Raw genomic sequence first — 21987 nt, forward strand, 5'->3', positions numbered from 1 at the left:
TCCAACGGCGCCTTACCCCGACTGCGGGTCCCCTCCGGTGGCCCTTGGCACCATCTTGCGCCCAACCCCATCCCGTGGGGCAGCTGCAGCCCCCCGCCCCGGGGAGTCTCCCACAGTGACCCCCGCACCCGGGGCGGGGGTGAGCGTGCCCAAAGCTTCCAGCGCGGCCGGCGCCCGGCAAGATTTTACCCTGTCTGCCGCCGGGGCCCCGGTGCCGCCCCCCGCCAGCCCTGCCGCCCCGCTCATCCGCCCCAGGCCGCGCAGGATGGGGGCGGTGCTGGTGCGGCGCGGGGGCTGCCTGCTGCTCTGGCTGGCCCTGCTGCTGGGCTGCTGGGCCGAGCTGGGCAGCGGGCTGGAGTTCCCGGGTGCGGAGGGCCAGTGGACCCGCTTCCCCAAGTGGAACGCCTGCTGCGAGAGCGAAATGAGCTTCAACATGAAGACACGCAGCTCCAGCGGGCTGGTGCTCTACTTCGACGACGAGGGTTTCTGTGACTTCCTGGAGCTCATCCTCACCCAGGGAGGGCGGCTACAGCTCAGCTTCTCCATCTTCTGCGCCGAGCCCGCCACCCTGCTCTCGGACACGGCGGTCAACGACAACCTCTGGCACGCCGTTGTCATCCGCCGCCACTTCAAGAACACGACGCTGATCATTGACCGAGCGGAGGCCAAGTGGGTGGAGGTGAAGTCCAAACGGCGGGACATGACTGTCTTCAGCGGGCTCTTCCTAGGAGGGCTCCCGCCGGAGCTGCGTTCGGCGACGCTAAAGCTGACGCTCTCCTCCGTCAAGGACCGGGAGCCCTTCAAGGGCTGGATAACAGACGTGCGGGTGAACTACACGCAGGTGTCACCGCTGGAGAGCCAGGAGGTGCGGCTGGATGATGAGCAGAGCCGGCTGTGCGCCAGGGACGACGTCTGCCTCAACGGGGGCGTCTGCTCGGTGCTCAACGACCAGGCCGTCTGCGACTGCTCCCAAACGGGCTTCCGAGGGAAGGACTGCAGTGAAGGTAAGGGGCCATCTCAGCTCGCCCCATCGCCCCCCTCCCCATCGCTCTATGGAGGGGACGGGTCGGAGGCCAGGCCTGCATGAAGTTTCATCTGTATGAGTGGATTTTCCTCCTTCCCCTCCCTTCTCACCATGTCCCCGGCTCCCTTCTTCCCCACCTTCTCCTCCATGTCTTCCATGTGTCTCTGTGGCCAACCATGGCGCCATCACTCTTCTGTTCTCTGCGAGGCTGGGTGAGAGGAGGAAGAGGGTGTTATCTGAGCATCTTTCTTGTGATTTCGGGTTGTACTGGGTACCAGGTGTCACCCAGATGGCAGGGGGTGGCTGGAACCACTCTCGGTGGGAGATGTGGGAGGGGATGTGCATGCGGCTGGTGGTAATTAATTTGGGGAGCAGGGAAATTGATGCTGGGAATAATTTAACTGGATTAAGTGCAAAGGTGACCTGGGCCTGGCTTTGTAGGGTAGAGGAGACCCAGAGTCCACTTTGTATTTGCCTCTGCTATGTCATTGAAATAAAATCAGTGATTTATTTGTGAATTCCTTAAATTGTGGCCGGGGAGGAAGGGGATTAAACAGAGGATTATGTTTTTACATGAATACGAATGGTACTGCTTTGCAACATATTTAGCAATTTACCATGCCAGTTAGACAGGGAGAACACAAAAGGGCAAGGGGGAAGTACATACTCCAACACCACAAAATGACTGAGTAGTTTTACCAAGGAAGAGGGAATCTAGAAAAACAGCAGTTTCCTTAATCTCATCTACAAATAAATCACTGGGTAAAATATGATTCATATTCAGTGCCCATTATTTTTGGCAAATGGAAAGAATGTGAACGTTTTCTTTGCAGATGCATGCAGGACTCTTGTTTTTTATTATTTTGTTAGTAAATGTACCATTGCTTGCAGCTTTTTAGGCATAGAAATGATGTATGTTGTGTACCTAGAGCAGGACGTGAAGGTGTATAAATGAAATAAGAGTAAATATGTCAAGGGAAAATATGATTATCATGTCAAAATTGAAGAGCAAAGACCTAAGTTTAAAATGTAAAAGGTAAATATGAATAAGATATTATCAAGGCCAAATTAAGATCTTCACTGAGTGGCTGCATGACATTTATGGCTGAATAATTTGCCTTTAGCATTTCTATCAGATTTCACTCATTATAAGAAAGAAAACATCATTTGTGACTGTGCTTTATTATGTAACACCTTCTGTCCTTAGTGTCAATACTCAAAATGCTACAGTCATTCTGCATCCTGTTTACTTTATCAGCTGTTTATCTCTCATCTGCCATTCGTGAAAAATTCAAACCAAATTAAAACTTTAAATAATTTTTTTATAGGAGCAAATAATAGTTTCAGAAAATTAGTCATTTGTACTTTCAATTGCACCCATTCCCAGATACTGTAAAATGAAATATCATTTATATTAGGTAAACCCTCTCAATTGATTTAGTATTTGGGAGTCAATTTTTAACATATGATACTACATAATATATAGGTGTATGTACAATATTGGGTTGTCTTAGCATCTCTGAGTAAGGCCCTATTATAAAGAAAAAGAAAATTTTGAGGTGTAGCAGCTTTGTTAAAGCAATTATAATAATTTAATTATTATTAATACTATTATACATTTATATGCCCTTTACACTAAAACATAGTTTATTTATTTGAAGCTATTTTGCATATATAATACTTATGTGAAAGAGTTCAGATGATTGCATGTAGTATCAGTCAGATAAATTATTGTCTTTACATAATAATAGGTTCAGTGGCTATTTTTAAGGAACATTTTTATACTTAGATCAAATTTTAGAACAATACATGTCCATATTTATATTTAGTGAAAATTGTATGGAACTTTTAAGAAGATGACACTCAAAAAGACATTTAGAATCCCCCCAAATCAAGGTAAAATGCTGAGTTCATTTAAGTGCTAGTGGTTTACAGTAGACCTCGGTAGCATCAAGATTCTCTTCACATGTCCCTTGACTACTAAAAGCCTTATAAAATAATAGCAAAACTTAATATTTTAGCAGAAAGTATTCAGATTCTGATTTCATTTGAAACAGGAGGCAGCATTTGCCCTGACAGCAACATAGATGGAACTACATTGCAGTTTACACCTGTTAATTGAGAAAAGGTAGCAACTGACACTTCCATCAGTCAAGTTTTCGTGAAGGGATTCAAAGTTACTCACATGTGCCAGCAGAGATATTGAACTGTTATAAATTATTTAATATTCTAAGAAACAGAAGAGGCAGAAGGACAAGTAAAGCCTTTATATCTGCCAAGAAAGAAACCTTGGCTTCTGTTCTTTAGTTTTTTGTAGCCAACATAGACATTAAGCTGTTGAACTTTGGTCTTTTGTTCCCAGAATGTGTAAATTTCTCACAAGCCTTAGAAAGACATTGCCATTGCTAGAGGATCATCTCAGGCTGCAATTATCTGAAGGGGTCTTACGAGGTTTTTTGTTCATAAATGGTTTTATATAGGAAGACCTCCCCACTTTTTATTTTTATCTGAAATTGTAGCCACATGTCCTAGTTGATACCTTTTCTTTAAAGGTAAAAGATGGTGATTAAATCCTATTTTACTTGGATTTTTTAAATTTTTTTTTTTTTCCTTGGATTTGTTGTTTTTCTATATCTCTGCAATTTGGTAAAACACAGAGTTCCTTGGCATAATGAGGAGTGCAGGAATTAATATCAACAACAAAGAAAAACTTTCTAAAATTTTCTACCCTGACTTGCACATTTAGGAATTAAAAAGTAATAGATTTAGAGTCAACATTTCAAGTCTTAAGATACCATTTTAAATACAAGTTCAGTTATTTTCAGGAGAAAATCTGGTGGGGTTTTTTCCCAGATTTTCATCTTTGAAAGTCTTATTAATGATCCCTGAAGTAATTTTTTTTTTCTTGTAAGAATGAAGTTCAACCAAGTTTTGGATTGGATTTTTTTGTTCTGTTGGGTTTTTTGGTTTGGTTATTTTTTTTTATTTTTTTAATTTAAAAAAATAGTAATTTAAATTATTTCCAGTAATATAGTAATATAAATTATAGTAATATAAATTATTTTCAGTAGGCTTAACTGGTTTTATACCTGTCTAAATCAGGAGTAGCTTCATTTATGTTTTATCAAAGACACCACTGGGAGAACAGAGCAAGCCAGGAAGGAACCATTCAGTCATTCCTTTTGTTCCAGTGGGTTCTAAGTTCTCTTCAATGGGAGCATTGGCATAAATCAGAGAAAAAGGACTGGAATTTTGCTTAAGTGTCAAGGATGTGCAGCCCATAGCAAAGAAAAATATGATGTCTAGCAGTTTTCTGGTTGATAGGCCCACAAATAAAATCAGTACAGGAGCCTTCTAAAAGATAAAATCTCTGCTTTGTACTGAAAAAGGCAAGGGTATATTAGTACACATAATAATAGTGATTCAGTAGAAGGAAAAAATACACAAAATTATAATGAATTTTATTAGGAATAAGAGTAGCATTGAAATAGACCCTGACTGCCGTGTCAGTTTTCTACTAAGTTTTTGACATACATTTCAACCTTCTATTAGGTGAAAATTACAATATTTCCTGAAATTACTAAAATTGTTATGGCTTGATCCTATGATAGGGAGAGATTTTTATTAAAAATATATACTTTAAAGTCAGATTTTTAGTGCTTTAAGTCAAGTTCCTAGAAGGTAAGGAGAATACATTATTCATATCAGTGAACCTCCATATTCTTGTAATTTTTCTCCTTAGGTTAAAATGCTAAAACAGAAAAACCTCTCTGTTTTGCCTATTAAATGACTAAAATAGTGACCTTCTGACTTAAGACAAAAAAAAAAAGTATCATTTTCCTTTCATCCTCATTTATATAAAAATAGCCTTGTCCAGTATCCTGTCTGAGAAAGTAAGCAGGTAGTTCTAAAAGAGGTAATAAAAAACACATGGTGTATTGAGTTGGGGAAAAGTTTCTCACTGATGGTAACTTCTTATCACTCCATGCCTTTCTGCTTTTCTTTATCTCTAGTGGCTTGAAAAAGTTGCAGACAGGATCCTTTATCTTTTTAAAATGTAGCTTCCCTACTTACCTCAATATTAGCACCTATCCAGGCAATTGCTCTGTGAATTCAAGCTATTCCTGTTTATAACTTGTTGTATTTTAGCTGTTCCACTGATTTTCTGGTTTGTGAGAAAAATGAGGGCTGTTCAGGCAGCTGTTCACTGTAAGAGACACTTTTCCTTGTCAGATATTCAGAAGCTGATGCCAGCTACAGTTTGAACTGTGAAAGTGATTTTTGAGGAAGTCAGTTCCAGATGTCTCAGCCTAGCCAGCACTTAGATTTGTTTGTTTGGGTTCTGAATATACTGCATCAGTCTTTGTTGTGTTTCCTTTTGCACGTTAACTTTTTTAAAAGCCATCCAATATTTATATCTCTTTGAAATTTCTGATATTTTAATCCATTTTGCTCTCTTTATGCCTTGAATGAAACATTTGAACTTCTTTTGGTGTTAATTATCTATTGCAAGTGGTGTGCTTGAGTGAGATGTTGTTGCACTCATTGCCAATAGTCAGTCTTAACAGAGTAGTCACCATGGTCTTTTTCCCTCTTGAATCCTAGCTAAATCTACTCTGGACTGTTAAATACTGTGAACAAAACTTGCCTTTTCAGAATCTTTATCTACATGATCTGTATTTCTTCTTCATGCTGAATTTCTTGTCAGTGCCAGTGGCCACTGTGGTGGAATGGAAGGAGAGCTAGGAGTACACCAGAGATGCCACTGAGGTTCTATATATGTACAAATCATGCAAATAATTTAACATTCATTATTTCATTTTATTTAATATTTTGAAATTGTGACTTTGTTGTCAGAGTGGAATCATGAGAGCAGATAGTCAAGTAATCAAAAAGTCATTCAGAACAGTTACATCTGTTACATTCACATTTAGTCATTTAAAAACCCAATCGTTATGTCAGCTTAAAGGGCAGTTTTGCATCATTTTCCTAATGAAATTTGATATAGTATTTTGTTTGCCAGGATTCAGTATGATAGGATATTGATTTCAATATCTGCCTCATGTAAAATCACAGGAATTAAAATACTGTTTCACTGGTAATTAGGAGCTGGCAGTCTGTTTTTTATTATCTTCCAAGGAGGTTTCTTGTTGGGTATTGCTAATCCTTTCAAAATGCTGATATTGAAATGTTTACAGCCTAGATCTTGGTACTCCAGGTAAATAATATTTTAAATGGTGAGGTTGTTGTTTCCCCTTTGGACCTAGTTGAGGTGCTGGGTCTTTGTGAAATTTAAATTTATATTGTGAATTATAGACAACTAATATGCTAGAATCTATCACCATAGGACCTTGTGTCAGATTGGTCATATTCATTCAGAATTTCAAAATAATATATATTAAAATTGTCTATGTTTTGATGTAATTGCACTTCAGGGCTTGCAGGCATTTTGGACCAAAAGTACTTGATCTTTTGTCTCAGCTGAAGGTTGGCTTTCCGGGAGTCTTTTAACAATAGATGCTAGCCATGGATTTGTGGGATTTTACCCCTTCATCATTACTGACCTGATGGACAGGAATGGGGTAAAAGGCTGGCAGTTAAAAATGAGTTCCTGATAGAAATAGTTTTATGTAGAGGCTAACATTAGCATGTGTGGCTTGGAGGGTTCATGCATCTTTTTAAACATATTAAAATTGGTTGGTAACTTAAAAGAGAAAGCTTCATCCACCTGTCTTGGTGAATTTAATATGATGTTTTACCTACCAGAAAGCTTGGTGTTCCTTGTAGAAAACATGAAACCATTCCAGTTTCTGGAAAAGGCTCAGTCCAGTTTGTTGTGCTGTAGTAAAAACTTGTGTATCTTCATAAACACTTGATTTTCCAGAATAGTGAAGGGCGTTCTGAGGTGTTCAATACCTCTGTGAACCTGAGGACTAAATTATAGAGACCAAATATACTTCTTTCACTGGTTAGGGTGTAACAGTCTTTATTTGTGTTATGTATAGAATTGACTAACAAAGTCAGTACTTTGCTGCCTTTATTTAGTTCTGTGCTGAGCTGGGATCATAATTTAATCTTTTACAAAGATGTGCACTTTCTTAATGGCAGTTTCTCCCTCTGTACTGTGGTGATGGTATCTGAGTGTATCACAAGAACTTCACCAGCCTGGATTATATTGTCCTGTAGGCAGAACTCAGTTTTTCAGCTCAGGTACTCTCCTGCCAAGCTAAAAAGTAGTTGTATGTGGTGAGTTCATGCAAATGTGCAGCATTTCTCCTGGATCTTGGAGCAGAATCAGTAGGATCAAAAGTGCTTCAATGAACAAAATGTCTGCAGTAACTAATGAAGCAATGAAGTAGGAAAACCCACATGGGTTTGATGGGACATTGCTTTCTCAGTGACCCTGGCCAGTTCACACCACTTTTTCAATTTGCCTTCCTATCTGTAAAGTGAAACTACTCCATACAGGAGCTTTTGGTAGGATCTCTTTTCCTGGTCATCAGATACTTGAAAGATCAGAATTTCTATTCGGGATATAGGAGAGGAAGTCAAGACCTGAAGCTCCCTTTACTGTTGTGTGATCACTTTAGTCTACAGAACTGATAGTTGTTAGCTGGCTTTGAAATTGCAGGCCTTCCTACTGCCTATCCATAGCTGAGTGTTCAGAATAGTCTGGTTTTTCTTGCTTTTTTGTCTGTCCCTGTCTGCCATTGTTCTGACTAGAAACTGGAAATGATGTGGCTTGTCACCTGCCAGACACTTCTCCTTTGACAATTCAGCTTTTCTGATGGTCACAAAAGTTCTTTGTAACACCTGTATAAAAGTATTCCTTTTTCCTGTAGAAGGATCTAGGATTTAATGTCTGAGCAGAGTGAAGAACTCTTGTTCCTAGTCAACAACCACATAGTTTTATTAGTTTCATTCTCTTCCATTTTCAGTGAAAAATCTGAGGTGAATGTAGGACCAGTTTGTGGCCATTGGGAGAGGGGCTGTGGCTGAGCCCCATCCCCAATGGGTACAGCTGTGGGCAGCAGGTGAGCAGAAGTGAGCCAAGGAGTGCCCAGGTGTTACTGACCAACCACCAAAGGGAGCAGAGGGCACACAGGGGCAGTGCATCAACAGGAGGGGTATGAAAGTTTGGGCTAGAGAACAAGAAGGGCAGATGCTTGCAGCCTTCTGAAGTGTTATGATGTTTTTCCTCTATGGGCAGACACCTGGAGCCTTCTGGTGAGGTAAGGTGCAACTCTGTATGGGGAAATGCATAAAACCTTCTGAAATTGCACAGTGACACTCTGTGTGTTGTGGCTGGCTCGAGTGCAGCACGTGCTGGGACAGGTGAAAGTGAGAGGTGGCCTCAGTTATGCCTTCCTTGAGATTCTCAAGAAATGAGACAGAGGTAACTGGCAGCTACAGAGCAGGATTCTGTGATGAGATTTTAGATTTCTTTAACACTATGGAGTGCATTAGGAACCTGCAATTACTTAGTTATGTCCTAATAAGCAACAGATTTGGCACCTTTTAGATACCTGAAGAAAATGTGCTCTGTTTTCATTTTCCACTGGAGTCAATTTGAAGTCCCATTGGCTCAAGTTTGGAATTAGGGCAAACCTAATAACCTGCTGATTCTGAACTTATTATTCAAGTAGGAATATGAAAACAGAGAGAACTAGGGCAAATTAAAGAACCTGCTGATTCTGCCTGTAGTATTCATCTGGGAATGTCTATAGAGAAAATACTTTTCATAAATTCTGATATTTATTGCCATGATCATCATCACTATAATTATTCATTAATTTAATATGTGCCTTATGAACCATGCTGGAAGAGTGAAGTTATATGACTAATTTTGTCTGAAATGTAAGACTCTCTATGATTTGAGGGAAAACCTGATTTCCCAAACAAATGGATGGTGCAGAATCACATTTGCAGTTGCTGCCACTACAAACTCTGAAACAGTGGATTTTGCCTCTGGAAGTGTAACATCCCAAAAAACTACACAGGTGTGCAAGTCACAGATTCCTTTCAGACTGTGGCATACTGCACAAAGTCTTGAAATGAGAACATTTGACTTTTGGATTTTGTCTAGAGAAAGGGCTTTGAATTGCTTAAAGGCAGAGAAACATGATTGATTCTTCCCATGGTGCTGTCTTTTTATAATTGGATGAATGTGTACAGCCATTAAGGAGGTCACTGGCGTTACCCTATGCACCTGAAATGTGTATCACAGTTCCAAAGTTTCTGAATTACATCTGAATTTCCAATGCAGAAGGACCTTCTTGTTAATCTTCTTCCTCTTTCGTGCTTTTTAGCTTTGACAAAAAACATTTTTAAATGTTTTTTTTTTCCAAAGGAGGTATTTCTATTAAGAAAAGATTCCTTGAGAAAGATTGCATGTATGTAATATAAATTATATATAATTTCTTTTGAGTAAGTGTATAGAAAATGACAGAATTAGTGACTAGACATGGAGTGAAGATCTGTATCTCAATACTGTCATTTTCTTTATTATCCTGATTCTTCTTTGTTTCCAAAGGTGTCAACAGGAATCTTCACACACATATCATCATTTGTACAATGGGTGTCTAGGGCACAGCCACAATGAATAGCTTTAGAATGAATTATGATCTTGTGATGTAAAGATTATATTCATTGTTAGTAAAAATATTAGAATAGGGCCCTAATGCTGGGGGAAAAAGTGCTCTTCAGCCTTAAAGATGATATCTTCCCTGATTCTGAATCATGCAAGTGTGATGAAAGTGGTATAAAAAAACTTGGATTCCACTGGTTGTTGCACAGCAACAGGCTTACACTTTACATTTCAAAAATTATTTGTACATTTTACGTTTTTAAAACCAATCAGACTCTTGAGCTGGAAGGTCCAGGGACAGGAGTCAGAGAGGCAGGTGAGACACAGCAGCTCCTTCCCAGACTGCACACACTGCTGTGTTTCAGCACAGTGATCTTCAGGTGATCTTCAGTGATCTCAGACATCCTCCCTTAAAAAAACAAAAAAACAGTGGAATTTCTACAGGAAGTTTCCAGGAATGTTGGTCCTGACAGAGAGATTACTGATGTTGCGCATTTTGAATTTGATTTTTTTTCTTATCAGAGCAGAGACAGGTGAAAATAGCATTTAGAAACCCATAGATGTAAGACTATTTTGGGGTGATATAGGAAAGATTACTTGTAAACATATTTTTAGAGAACAGATCAATGCCCTTCTTCCACATCCTTCTCAGATGACTTTTACTCAACTTCTCAGGAGCTGATTCTCTGTGGATTTTTTTTTTTTTTTTTTTTGTGATATAGCAGAAACATAATTTCTGTAACATCACATTGCAAAGAAGGGGTTATTTAGAACCTAAAGTTTTTCAGAGATAAGTTATAGACTGTCATTCAACATTAGCAAAAGATTTGTCTGGTTTAGTTGAACATTTACAGAAGAATTCTGAATATAGATCTCACATTCTTACATAAAACATTCCTGGCTTAAGTATTACGAGAAAAAAAGTCAGAATTTTCCCTGTAGCTCACCAGAAGAAAATATATTCTAATCACATTTTCTTTGTTGGCCCAAATCTCCACTACTTTTCTGTGAACAATGTATCTGTTGTGGTAGTTTCCAGGAACTTCTTTAGGGGTTCTTTGACACTGTTCTCAGTCCAAAGTACTTGAAGGAGCAGCTAGGATTAAAGTTAGACTTGAATTTTTTTTTAAATTTTTTTTTTTTTCTGCAGCAGTTAGACAATTGAGTCTGGAATTACAGGAAGTTTTGCAGTAGTAACAAGCAGTACAGCACAGGTTTTGTTTTTTGTTTCCACATGACAAATTTTGAAGTTCAAAATGTCACAAAGAATGCATCAGGTTTGAAGTTCTGAGAGAACTATTTTCACACTGTTTCCTATTCAAGGTTTAATAACAAAGACAATTCCTGTGACAGAAAGGAGTTCAAGTGATGGAAGTTTTGACCTGCTATTCTTGCAAATCCACTGACAACCACAATTCAAGCTGGCATCCAGAGGTTTTACCTATTGTCTTAGCCCTGGCTGGATCCCATTCTCATTTTTTAAATATCATTTTGGTCTTTAAGTAAAATCCTTCTTGCACATTATAAATACCTACATCATCCAAGTTTGCTATTCAGGTGCATATTACCCATTGTGATACCATGAGTCCTCCTGGTGGATTTTGTAAATCTTCAACCATGAAAGCATCCACAGTGATGCAAGGGAAAAAAAATCCTTTCAATTTCTCCCCTATATAAAAAAAAATATATATACAAACAGAAACATTCATTGCACTCCAAGTTAATGGTGCTGTGGGAATTCAGAAGCAGAGCTGCCTTCAGTGAGTGGTGGCTTTCTTTTTTTTTCTTTGTTTTGTTTAAGCATGGAATTTTTCTCTTCATTTTATTCACATTTGCATTAAAAAATAATAAAAAGCAGTTAGTGATGCTGTATCTATTGTGATAGAAGTACCTCCAATTCAAAAGCATGCCTCTAAGAGCTTAGAAATATTTAGTTATTTTGATTTTTGCACTTTAATTTTGGCTCATCGCTGCTTTCATAGCCCAAATATATGAAGTGAGATGGGTACAGATTTTGATGTTACTGAGCTTTGCTCTTCCATAGCTTCCTGATGAGAAATCTGAAAAACAGTGCACTAGTGTGTCTTGGAAACTTGTCCTTGCTCAGTCTGAGCTCTCAGTGACTTACACTAAGCTTTCAGTCAGTAGAGAATGCAAAAAGAGGTACTAAGGTTGATTAACCAAAGGAATTTGAAGAGAAAAATGTTCTTAGACATCATATATGTTGTTCTGTACAATATTTCTAAAATATTTTGCTTTTGTAGATTTTTCATGTTCAGTAGTAGCTCTTTCAATGGATGTAATAAAATAACTTATTGTAGTTCTCTTTTCTGTGTAGATCAGGACTGATGTCTCTTGAAGCTGATATTGTAAAATGAAAGCTAAGTCAGAATCAGGTCCTCTGCTTAGGAAAAAGAAGAATCTTTCAACTGCATTAATATTAAAACACCCTGAAATGTCAAGAAACAAACAGGCTTAATCTTGCCCACTACTATATAATGCTGCTTTGCAATCTTTATAGAAATCCCCTTTTCCATTCAGACATATGGAAAGGTCTTGTCAGCACAAAAGTGACTGTGGGAAGCTTTGCCTGCTTGTCTCTCACTCCTGTAGGTTGCAACAACTGCTTTTTCCACTCTTCAGTTTCTCTCTTTTGTAGGGGCATGGTAAGAACTTGCAATGCCGTTTCCCCTTACAAAATTATGAATTAATTAATATTTTAACCCTGCTCTGACTCCTATTGATTAGATGACCGATTCTGTATTAAAATGCTTTGAAAATTGACTGTCAAGGATTTTTTTCATCTATGTGTTTAAATCAAACTTTGCACTCCTTTGGTTACTCTTAGACACACATTCAGTGCACAGGCTTTTAAATCCCAGCTCAGTATGGGCAGTTTGCATCTTCTGCAACCAGCCTGAGTCTTCAGTGTCAGTCTAACAGCCATGAAAGCACTGCACTCAAAACTTGTGCTCAGAGAGTTTTATAAAATAAAGCACTTAGAAGCTGTGAACTGCCAGAACAAAATATGCTGTGCACTTTTAATTTCATCTGTTTCTGGGTATCCATTGTGAAGTAGTTTTTAATTACATGATCATATATGACTTTATCATTGAGCTTTCTGCCTCCTTCTGTGCATAGCCTGGATAATAAGTTCTTCAATATTTGGTTTTCTATTTGCTGTTCAGTTTGTAGCCCTGAGCCTCGTTCATTGTCCATATTAAAATAATTTCTCTGAAGAGGAATCAGTAATATTTCCCAGGCTTTTCTAAGGTTTTCACAGATACAACACCTGAGCTGCTGTGCAAATATTGAAAATTGCACAGTGCCCATGTAAGATGCTCTCATTCACAGTGGAGAGCTGAGGCAAGAGAGACTGCATGTGAAAACATTCCCTGAGTGCCCATCTGAAGTTTTTTCTGAGTGCTTCACAGATAACACCACACACTCCAAGCCTCCACTGGCACTTCAAAGCACAGCTGGCTCTGTGTTCTGGGAATTCCATCACAGTGCTCTCTCCAAACAAATCTTTGGAGCAGCATTAGGGATGACCACCCAGAAAAATGCCTGTCTTGAAAAACCTGACCAAAATCAGGTTGGATTTTTAGGAGAGAAGGGAATAGAGTATGAATAGAGTATATTTCTTCATTCAGCTCTCCTTGTTCTGAGGTACACCCCACTCCTTTTCAGCGAGGGCAGATGCACTGCTCACTGGCACAGCAGCTTTCTGTGGTACTCAGTCATTACTTCTGGCTAAGAATAGTCCTCTGTGTGCAGATCAAGTGAGGGAAGCTCTGGAGAGAATTGCATTAAACTGTGTAATTAAAGGCTAGATCCTACCCTATATGAATAAAGTAGATGGAGCTCAGTTACATAAGAAGCCTTATGTCTCAAAGCTGCTATTTTTGACTCTGCAACCTAAAGAACATTCTTTTAAGATAGTAAAATAGGCAGTGTGTATTTTTTTTTTCCCTTAAGTTTTTAAGACTCTTCTCCCACACAGACATCCCAGCCATTGTGTTTTCTGTACTTGAATGAGGAAGCTGCCTTTCTCTGCAGGGCTCATTCCAGCAGGGAATTTGCTGAGGTACTGACACTTTCCCTGCTCCAAATCTGAGTGGTTGGACCACAGCAACCACTCTAACCTCAGCACAGGTTACAGAGTTTTGAATGCCAGGGAAGACCTGCTGAGGCTGAAGTTGAAGGTCTTTCAGGAGTTTAGTGGCAAAATTCAAGACATCTCCACTAATGCTGTGCATACACATTTTTGGAAACATTTGCAATTTGAACAAATTCTGATTGGTTTTCAAGGGGTTGGCAAAAGGCTTAAACCCAAAAGTCAAGTTAGTCCTGCCCAAATGGTTTTTATATGTCTGCTTCAAAATAAGACTGAAGTCAAAAGGAATCAGAATGGAAATGAAACTTACTCAGAGTTCCCTTGGGGATATACTACTGCTAACATAAATGTCAGATTTTCAGTTGAGATATTTGGGTTTTTTTTTTTACACTAAATCAAATACAGTTTTTTAAGACTGAAAAAGAAGACTTCCTTACTATACTGGGTCACTCTATTTTCAGTAATTACTGTAATCAACATTCCTCTCCAGTAAATGTGTCTTTTAAAGAAGAAAAATTTAAAAGCTGCATGAAAGTCTTAGACAAAATTGTTTCAGTACATTTCAGAACCATTTTTTCCAAGGAAATGAGTTTTTATAGACTAAAATATAGACATAGTATTTGCATGTCTGCTTATCAGTGTTGCCATTAAAAAATGGCCTAAAAAGATTTCTTAAACCTGTGAGAGTATTATATAAGGACTAGTATAGCCATAATAAACTATTCTGTGCACAAGAGCCAAAAATGAAGTATTAGTCTTTGACATGACCAGACAAAATTTTTAAAGCACTTCTGCCTTTATACATGCCACATTTATTAATGTTCCAGGACCTTTGAACACACCTTTGGTATTTTTCCCCCTTATTCAGAGATTGTTACTTACTCTGCTTGCAGACCTAGATGCTCTTTCTTTCCCTGTGTGTTAAAAAACTATAAAGGTTAGAAATATTTATTTTCCCTTTTCCTTTCCATGCTTTATCTTGTATCCACTATGTTGTAGTAGTTTTCTGGAAAGAATATAAATAAGGAGCTTTTAGGGCAGGAGGTGAAGACAGAATAAAGTCACAGTCGAATTCCTACTAAATTTCTTTCTTATCACTTAATTCACAGATGGTCCTATTGTATTTGGTTGGATTATTTATATGAATAATTTTATCCCCTTGATCCCCTGTATAATTTAATGTATGTATTATTATGGTGCAGATAACCAGCCTTATTTTAATAGTACAATATGGCTGTTTACAAGCATGAATGATTTTCTTATGTGTTACATCGTGGTATTTTAATCATCCAGTGACATTTTCAGGAATGTGAAATGTTATTACTCCCACTGATTTAAATGGGACTATGTGAGTTAGAGTGAACAAAAAAGTTTTTAAAATAAAAAAGTTCAGTAGTCAAGAAAGAATTAAGAATTTTGGTTGAAGCAGAATCAGATACAAGCTAAACTGCAGAATCATAGAGGAGCAATGAAAGCATTTACAGTTTTAGAGAAAACTGTTCATGTTTTAGCATATTATAAATGTTGTGCCTAGTATGTAGTCTAATTAAAGTCATCTTCAGAAATGCCTTTTTTAATGAATAATGACCTTAAGCTCAGATGTCTGTATGCATATAAATTTTCTTCAGGCTCAATGTATGTGTCATTTACCACCTTTCTGTTGCATTTTCTGTGAAAGAATTCCAGTGCTGTTTCTTTAGGAAAGCTTAAATTCTAGAGCAAAAGAGTACCAGTCAGAAATCCGAGTCCTATGTAACATCCCTAAAGGCTGTTTTTTGCTAAGCAGTGAAGGGAGTATAATTTAATACACTATGATTTTACTGTCATTTAAAATATGTCCCCAGCTCAGCAGTAGTGCTCTGCAAACTTCATTTTTTTCCTTTTGAAACATAGAAGATATATACCAATAGTGAAAGAAAAGTTTAGTGAACTAAGGGGACCACAGGATATCAACAAAAATATTCTGACACTCCATCATCATTAAATCTACTACCTACAGTGCTCAGACCTCTCAGATTTATGTGATTGCTTCCAACATTCCTGCATTTCATAAACTGGCTAAAAACTCTGCTCAACTTATTACATTTATAGATAGCAAATTGTCCCAAATGTGACTTTACAAAGACTCCTAAATTAAAAAAAACAACAACAACAAAAAAATTGAAATAAATTATTAAAGGCAATACTTCCCTTATTATCCACAGGCTATTTTAAAGCTGTTAATGTGTTAAACACTGTTAATTTAAAAAAAAGTTAATGTTAACTACTTTACAATTGTTAATGTGCCATCTCTGGGATTTATAACAATAAGATTAAAAATTAGTATTTTTTGCCCTCTCAGCTACAGGAGAAGTGGACATGTGACTCTTACTTACATCTCCATGAATTTCTGCCTATATAGATGTGATTTATTCCTGAAAGCATTAATTATTATCAATGTTCTGGCCAGGATAAAAAATATATAAGGGATTTATAAGAGATATTAGGAAAGCTTTTGGTGGTTTGGAAAATGTTTTCTCTCTTTTAAAGGAGTTTTCAAAGTATTTAAGTTAAAATTTGTCTCTCAATAAGCCTGGTAGACTCATTGTACTATGTCTTAATGAAAACCATGAAGTTTTTCAGCTGAGATTGGGAACTGGACCTCCATTTTCTGTGAGTCAGTAGCATCACTTTGAAATCAAATCTTGGGAAACCTCTTTATAATGAAATTTCTGTAGCTGTCAAAAAAATATTTCTGAGAGTTGTTTTCCTTTTCCCTGCATCCAAAAAAGATCCCTGAATGTATGAATTTTTCTAAGTTTTTCAGTTAAATGTCAATCTGACTTGGTGTTTTCTTTGACTTTATGCAAGAGGCAGCCTGGGAAACTGTTGACAAAATAAAAAAAAACTGGCAATATTATTGAAGCAAACCTTTGATTACCAAATAAATGTTATCAGGAAAAGAATGTACCAAAAATACCTGAAGTTTTATTAGATATCATAGTAGTATATCAAGTTTCAGCAAGTTATTGGTCCCTGATTTTGTTGGGCACTGCCTGTCTCCAAAGAGAGAGCAAAAGTCTCACCAGGAGTCTCATCCTGCACTTCTTACTGCTTTTTTTGTCTTTTGATAAGAGCTGTATGATACTTAATATGCAACCAGCTGCAAGTTCTCCTCCAAAACGTTGGGTTCCTTCAGAAAATCATTTAAATTGTGATACTGACCTTTGCTCCTAGGGTTTGCAGTTGGGTTTTGTGTTTGTAGAATTGACTAGAGTTGAGAAAAACCTATTATGAAACAAGACTTTTAGGGTTTGGACCCAGATAGTATTTCTTCTTTAAAGACTGGATCCTTCATAAATTATTACATCAGATGAAGGGTATACATCTGGAAGCATGAAATGGGAAAAAAAAAGGAGAGATGAAGAACTGAGAAGTAATTAAGTTCTGGAAATGGGATTTGGAATTGCTATTTTATTTTCACTATTGTATTACAAGTTCTTTATGTATCTCAAGTATTTAATCTTCCTCAGAGTTTTTCATCCCTAAAATAAGGTTAATAATATTCACTGTCTCCTCTACCATTCCCTGTCTTTTTTGTTTTGTGATGTCTGAGGTTTAAGAACAAATTTCATTATATTTTTTGCCAATAGCTACTGCAAGAGAAGTGGATCCTACTTATGGTTTTAGATGTGACATATTATGCACAATATTGAGCTGTAGTTGAGATACAAACATTGGAGCAAAAAATTATGAATAAATTATTGTAATGTAGGGTATTCCAGATTGCTTTAGGGGTAACTAAATTCCTGATGTATTCATACATATTCTTTATAAACAAATGTTCTTCTTTGGAATATCCATTTTGGGCCTGGTTTGTGGCTTATTTCTCATAGCATGACATGGCAACAAGATCTGTTGAGTAAGAGCTGTTTATTTATAAAGAGGTGCTAAAAAAATGTGACATCAAGAGAGTTTCAATTTTATCTACTTTGCAAGTAAAAGCAAAGATGCTTTTTGGAGATGAATTGAAAACATCCTAAAATATGTGTCAAATTGTACTTTTATTGGGATAAATGTCATCAGAGCAGAATTTTCTAAGGTGTACTGCACTCTAATGGCACTTGCTGATGGTGTTGTATGAAGGATTTTAGAGCTTTCCAGCAGAAATAATTTATGAAATGTCACAGAATGTAAAGCTTTGTGGTGGCAAAAAGGTGTAAGGGAGAAACACTGATTTTCCTTAATACCTGGTTAGGTGAAGGCTATTCTGAACAATACAGACTGATTAGTTAGTAAAGAGGGAAAAAAAGCACTTTAGTAAGCTTCCAGATTTTGGTTCTTCTGCTAGTAAGAATTTGCCTAGAAGCATAAGAGGAATTTGTTCGTCTGTGTTTGAATTGAAATGAAGATCTGATTTTCATCAATGTAACAGTGGAATGTTTCTCCTCAGGCAGTCTTTGAAAGCAAGGGAATATTCTTTCTGATTTCAGAAATTTTTGGATCAAGGGGTTTGATTCTACCTCAGACTGTTTTAACTCTGTCATGGAGTTTAGATATATTATTTCTCATGAAAAATGCATCTAAATGTGTTGCTTTTACTAACAATTTATAAAACAGGTTGTGCAGAAATAATTTCTGTCTGATCTTTCTATGATGAAATAATGTGATGAGGGTTTCAAGGATATGTAGCTTAAGTGACTTTAGCTATAACATTTGGTATGATGGAGGTCTCATGAGGATATCTTGAGATAGCAGTTGGACAGTAGATTAACAAGTCATTTACTTGTTTTTCATGCAGAATGAGTATTTGTTTTTAAAAGGATGGCTAGACTGTCCAAATGGCCATGTGAAAATTTGTAAGTGGGACTGACCAGACAGTCCAGTTCCACACTGTTTGCCATTTGGATGAAATGACCAGACAGAGAGTGAATGACACCTGTGTCATAGCAGAGGATCACCTACTGAAGAATGCAAAATCTACAGGAAAAAAAAAAGAAAAAAGAGCTGGTTAAACATATGTGAAAGGGAATCCTAGGTTGCATTCTGGTTCCTGTGGTGTTAGATATCATCAGGTGTTAGAGAGCCATGAAGAGGCACTGATGTGCCAGCTCCTCTCCATGGGGGCATCTGCATGATGCATTCAGCAGAACTGAACAGCCAAGCAAGGCTTGTAAATGGGATCCCAAGGAAGGAGTGATAGGCAGAACTCCATGCAGTGACACAGACAGATCCCAGAATGAGCAACCCACAGTGCTGACCCAACTGAACAACTGTTCTCAGTTTCAGTTTGATTTTAAGCAGAATGACAGGGGGGTTGGAGACAGCAAAGCACTTTGGCTGAATGGGATGTCAGCAAGTCTGTGATTGCAGGAGGGAGCATGGAGGATTCACTCCCTGAATTCTGTGAGCAAGTCCTACTGAATGTGGAAACTCCTCATCAGAGGAGAACTAAAGCATTATCTTCATGTTGAACCATTAATGGAATACAAAGAGAAAAAAAGGAATAAAGAACTGGTTACTCTGTACTGTTCAACAGGTTACTGGGGTTTGAAATAATCAGTTATTGAGTAGAATAATATTGATGTGTTTATTTTATCTTCAAAATCTTTTTAGTCTGATATTTTAATTTCACTAAGTAGTGAGGAAATACAGAACCTGTAGCTTTGAAGACCATAATACTGCTCTGTTTCTTCCTCTGGAAAAAAGAAATCTTTGTTATAATTTACAGATGTACTCAAACATACTTTTAAATGGAAGTAGCCATAACCATAATAAGATTTTATGAGTTTTTCTAAGCAGAGAGTGTACTTACTCACCTCCCATGATGTCTGTGGGAATTTGCTGGCAAACTAATGAGTGCATCCCATTCCTTTCCCTTTCCTTGTCCTAGCTGTGGATGCTGCCACTATGGGATTGCTGGAGGTAGCATACACACCTGATGGAATAGTTTATGGTGTACCTAATACACCATTCCTAGGAAAAAATATAAAGTACTCTTTGAGACATCTACTAATCTCTGGAAAAATGTTGCATTCCCAAAATCTGACAAATGTATTTCTTAAATTGCTGGTAAGATTTGCATGTGCCCAAAACCTGTTGCTACTTTTGATCAGCTGTTTTCACTGATGGTTTTGGACAAGAAATTGCAAGTTCAATTTCCTTTGCATAAAATATATATTTCTTTTATTGGAAACATGAAGTAATTTTTGCTCTCTGTTTTATCTATTCATTGAAGTATGCTGTAGTGCAATTCTATTCCAGCAAATGATGAGGCAGCACTTTTTATTTGTGGGGGGACAGGGAAAAACAGGCATTTTTTTCTCCTGAAATTGCTTACTTGCAGAGAAAATGTTAGGAGTCTGGAGGAATTTATCAAGTTGTTTCTGTACTCTTTTCATAAATAGGTTTTAGCAGACTCTATTCATTAGAAGAAATTTGGGGATGTTTAAGGAAAACATGGCAGTGGGAGGGACAGGATTGTATGTTTATTTAGGATTTCCATGTGCCTTTTTTAAAACGCCCTCAAAATATACCTATATTTCAAGCTGTGAAAAAGAGTTACATGGTCACTAGGTTTGTGACTTGGAATTCTGATTTAGCAATTTTTAAAAAAAAATTCTTTAAGGATAATACTAAATTGTTGAGTGGTGTTTAAATCACACATGTCAGCAATGAAAGACCTAAATCTCTGATTTTTCTTCCCAAAAGCTGTGTCCTCTACTCAGATCCACTGAGTAATAAATTGCACTCTGCAATTTCATTCTAGAACCAACCAGAGAGAGAATAAAATCCTAAAGGTTTTATACTCACCCTTTAATTGATTATTATCAATTAATAATTATATGTTACCTTTCAGATATATCAGGCCTCTAGTTCTTATAATTGGGAACTGTGTTTGATTTTTTTTTTTTTAATTCAGTCTTCTTTAAATGTCAGTGGACATGATTGTAATACCCAATTTCTACCTGGAACTACTTTCTCTTATAAAAGTACTAACAGACTTGGCTTTATTTCCTCTAATCCATATGCAAAGATGTTGAGGAGGATTAGGTTATTCTTGGGTGAAATATCATTTTGTTGTATTTTTAGAAATTTTATTATATAAAAATCTTTCATGAGCTACCTGACTTAAACAGCATGACTGTTAAAACTTTCTAAGTATGCTCAGGAGCAGGTTGGGTTTTTTTTAAATAAATCCTCTTGAGAGGTCACATTCTCTCTGTGCCTGAAGTGAACCTGAAGGACTTTTAGCTTGTGGTCTATACTGTGTTTGCAGTGCTTTCAGAATATAAGACTTAATGGGTTAGTGGGTTCTGTGCTAAATGCCTTCTTAGTATAAAATTTTCATTGCACTTAAATCCAAGAGAGTTTTGCTATTCCTGTTGTTTGTTGTGGAATTAATGGCATGGTTGCACCCATTCTGGCATATGAGAGTTCTCTAGGGTAAAAGAAGACTAAAACAATTTGGCAGCATTTGTGCCCCTCATAATCTCAAATGTTTGAAAATTGTCTTAGTTGTTCTTTGCATTTGCATTGTTCCTTCTGGTATGTGCCTGGAACAGAAGTTACCTAGTTTGCTGAGGGAATGTAGACACATATTTTTTATTTAATATCTGACTTAGATTTACAGATAAGATCCAATGTTTTTTTTTTAAGATTATTTCCTCAAGGACCTTGTTGATTTGGCTCTTTTATGAATAATCATTATTTTCCTGCACTTCCTTTTTTGACAACAGAGAATATTTTTATTTGAATGTATGTTCCACTTATAGAGAAAAGGCTGTATTCAGAAGTATAATTACATATGAAAGAATTACAAATTATAGATAATAAAGATATATTGGGTAAGAATTCTCCTTTCAGTGTATGTGAAATTGAAACAGGAAGTTTAATTGTGGAACACTTCTTAATGAATGTGATATTTCTGTGCTGTGATAAGATAGAAACTGATATAACCAGTTGTGTTAAAATAAAAAATAGAAAGCAATACCTACTTCTTTTAATGGAGATAGACCAGAATTCTAAATGAAAAAGTGAAGGAGGTATTTTAAGCTCATTGATTAAAGGCCAGTGTAGGAGCCAAGGAAAATGAAGGAAATCTACCACTCAGGTGTGCTCTTGAAAGCAGCAAAATAGGGTTCTTGCTTTTGTAAGAGATGAGATTGCTGTGAATGCAGTACAAGGGCTCTCCAAGGGGAAAGACCTTCACACTGGCCATTTCAAAGAGTAGCCATTGCTCAGGAAATTGTCCAAGAAACTAACCATATGGCCAGTCTG

At 37.3% G+C, this 21987-nt stretch overlaps 1 protein-coding gene across 9 annotated transcripts in view; it reads left to right on the forward strand.

Annotated features, from left to right (window-relative positions):
- Window positions 1-265: 265 nt before the first annotated feature.
- NRXN1 (neurexin 1) overlaps window positions 266-21987 on the forward strand; it is a 668036-nt gene continuing 646314 nt past the window's right edge. For all 9 annotated transcript variants that reach the window (XM_030236511.2, XM_050972677.1, XM_030236512.2 and 6 more), the window contains exon 1: window positions 266-1004. In XM_030236511.2, coding sequence (XP_030092371.1) covers window positions 266-1004 — 739 coding nt within the window. The remainder of the gene's footprint in view (window positions 1005-21987) is intronic.

This window comes from Serinus canaria, chromosome 3 (assembly GCF_022539315.1).
Source record: "Serinus canaria isolate serCan28SL12 chromosome 3, serCan2020, whole genome shotgun sequence".
Classification (NCBI taxonomy): Eukaryota; Metazoa; Chordata; class Aves; order Passeriformes; family Fringillidae; genus Serinus; species Serinus canaria.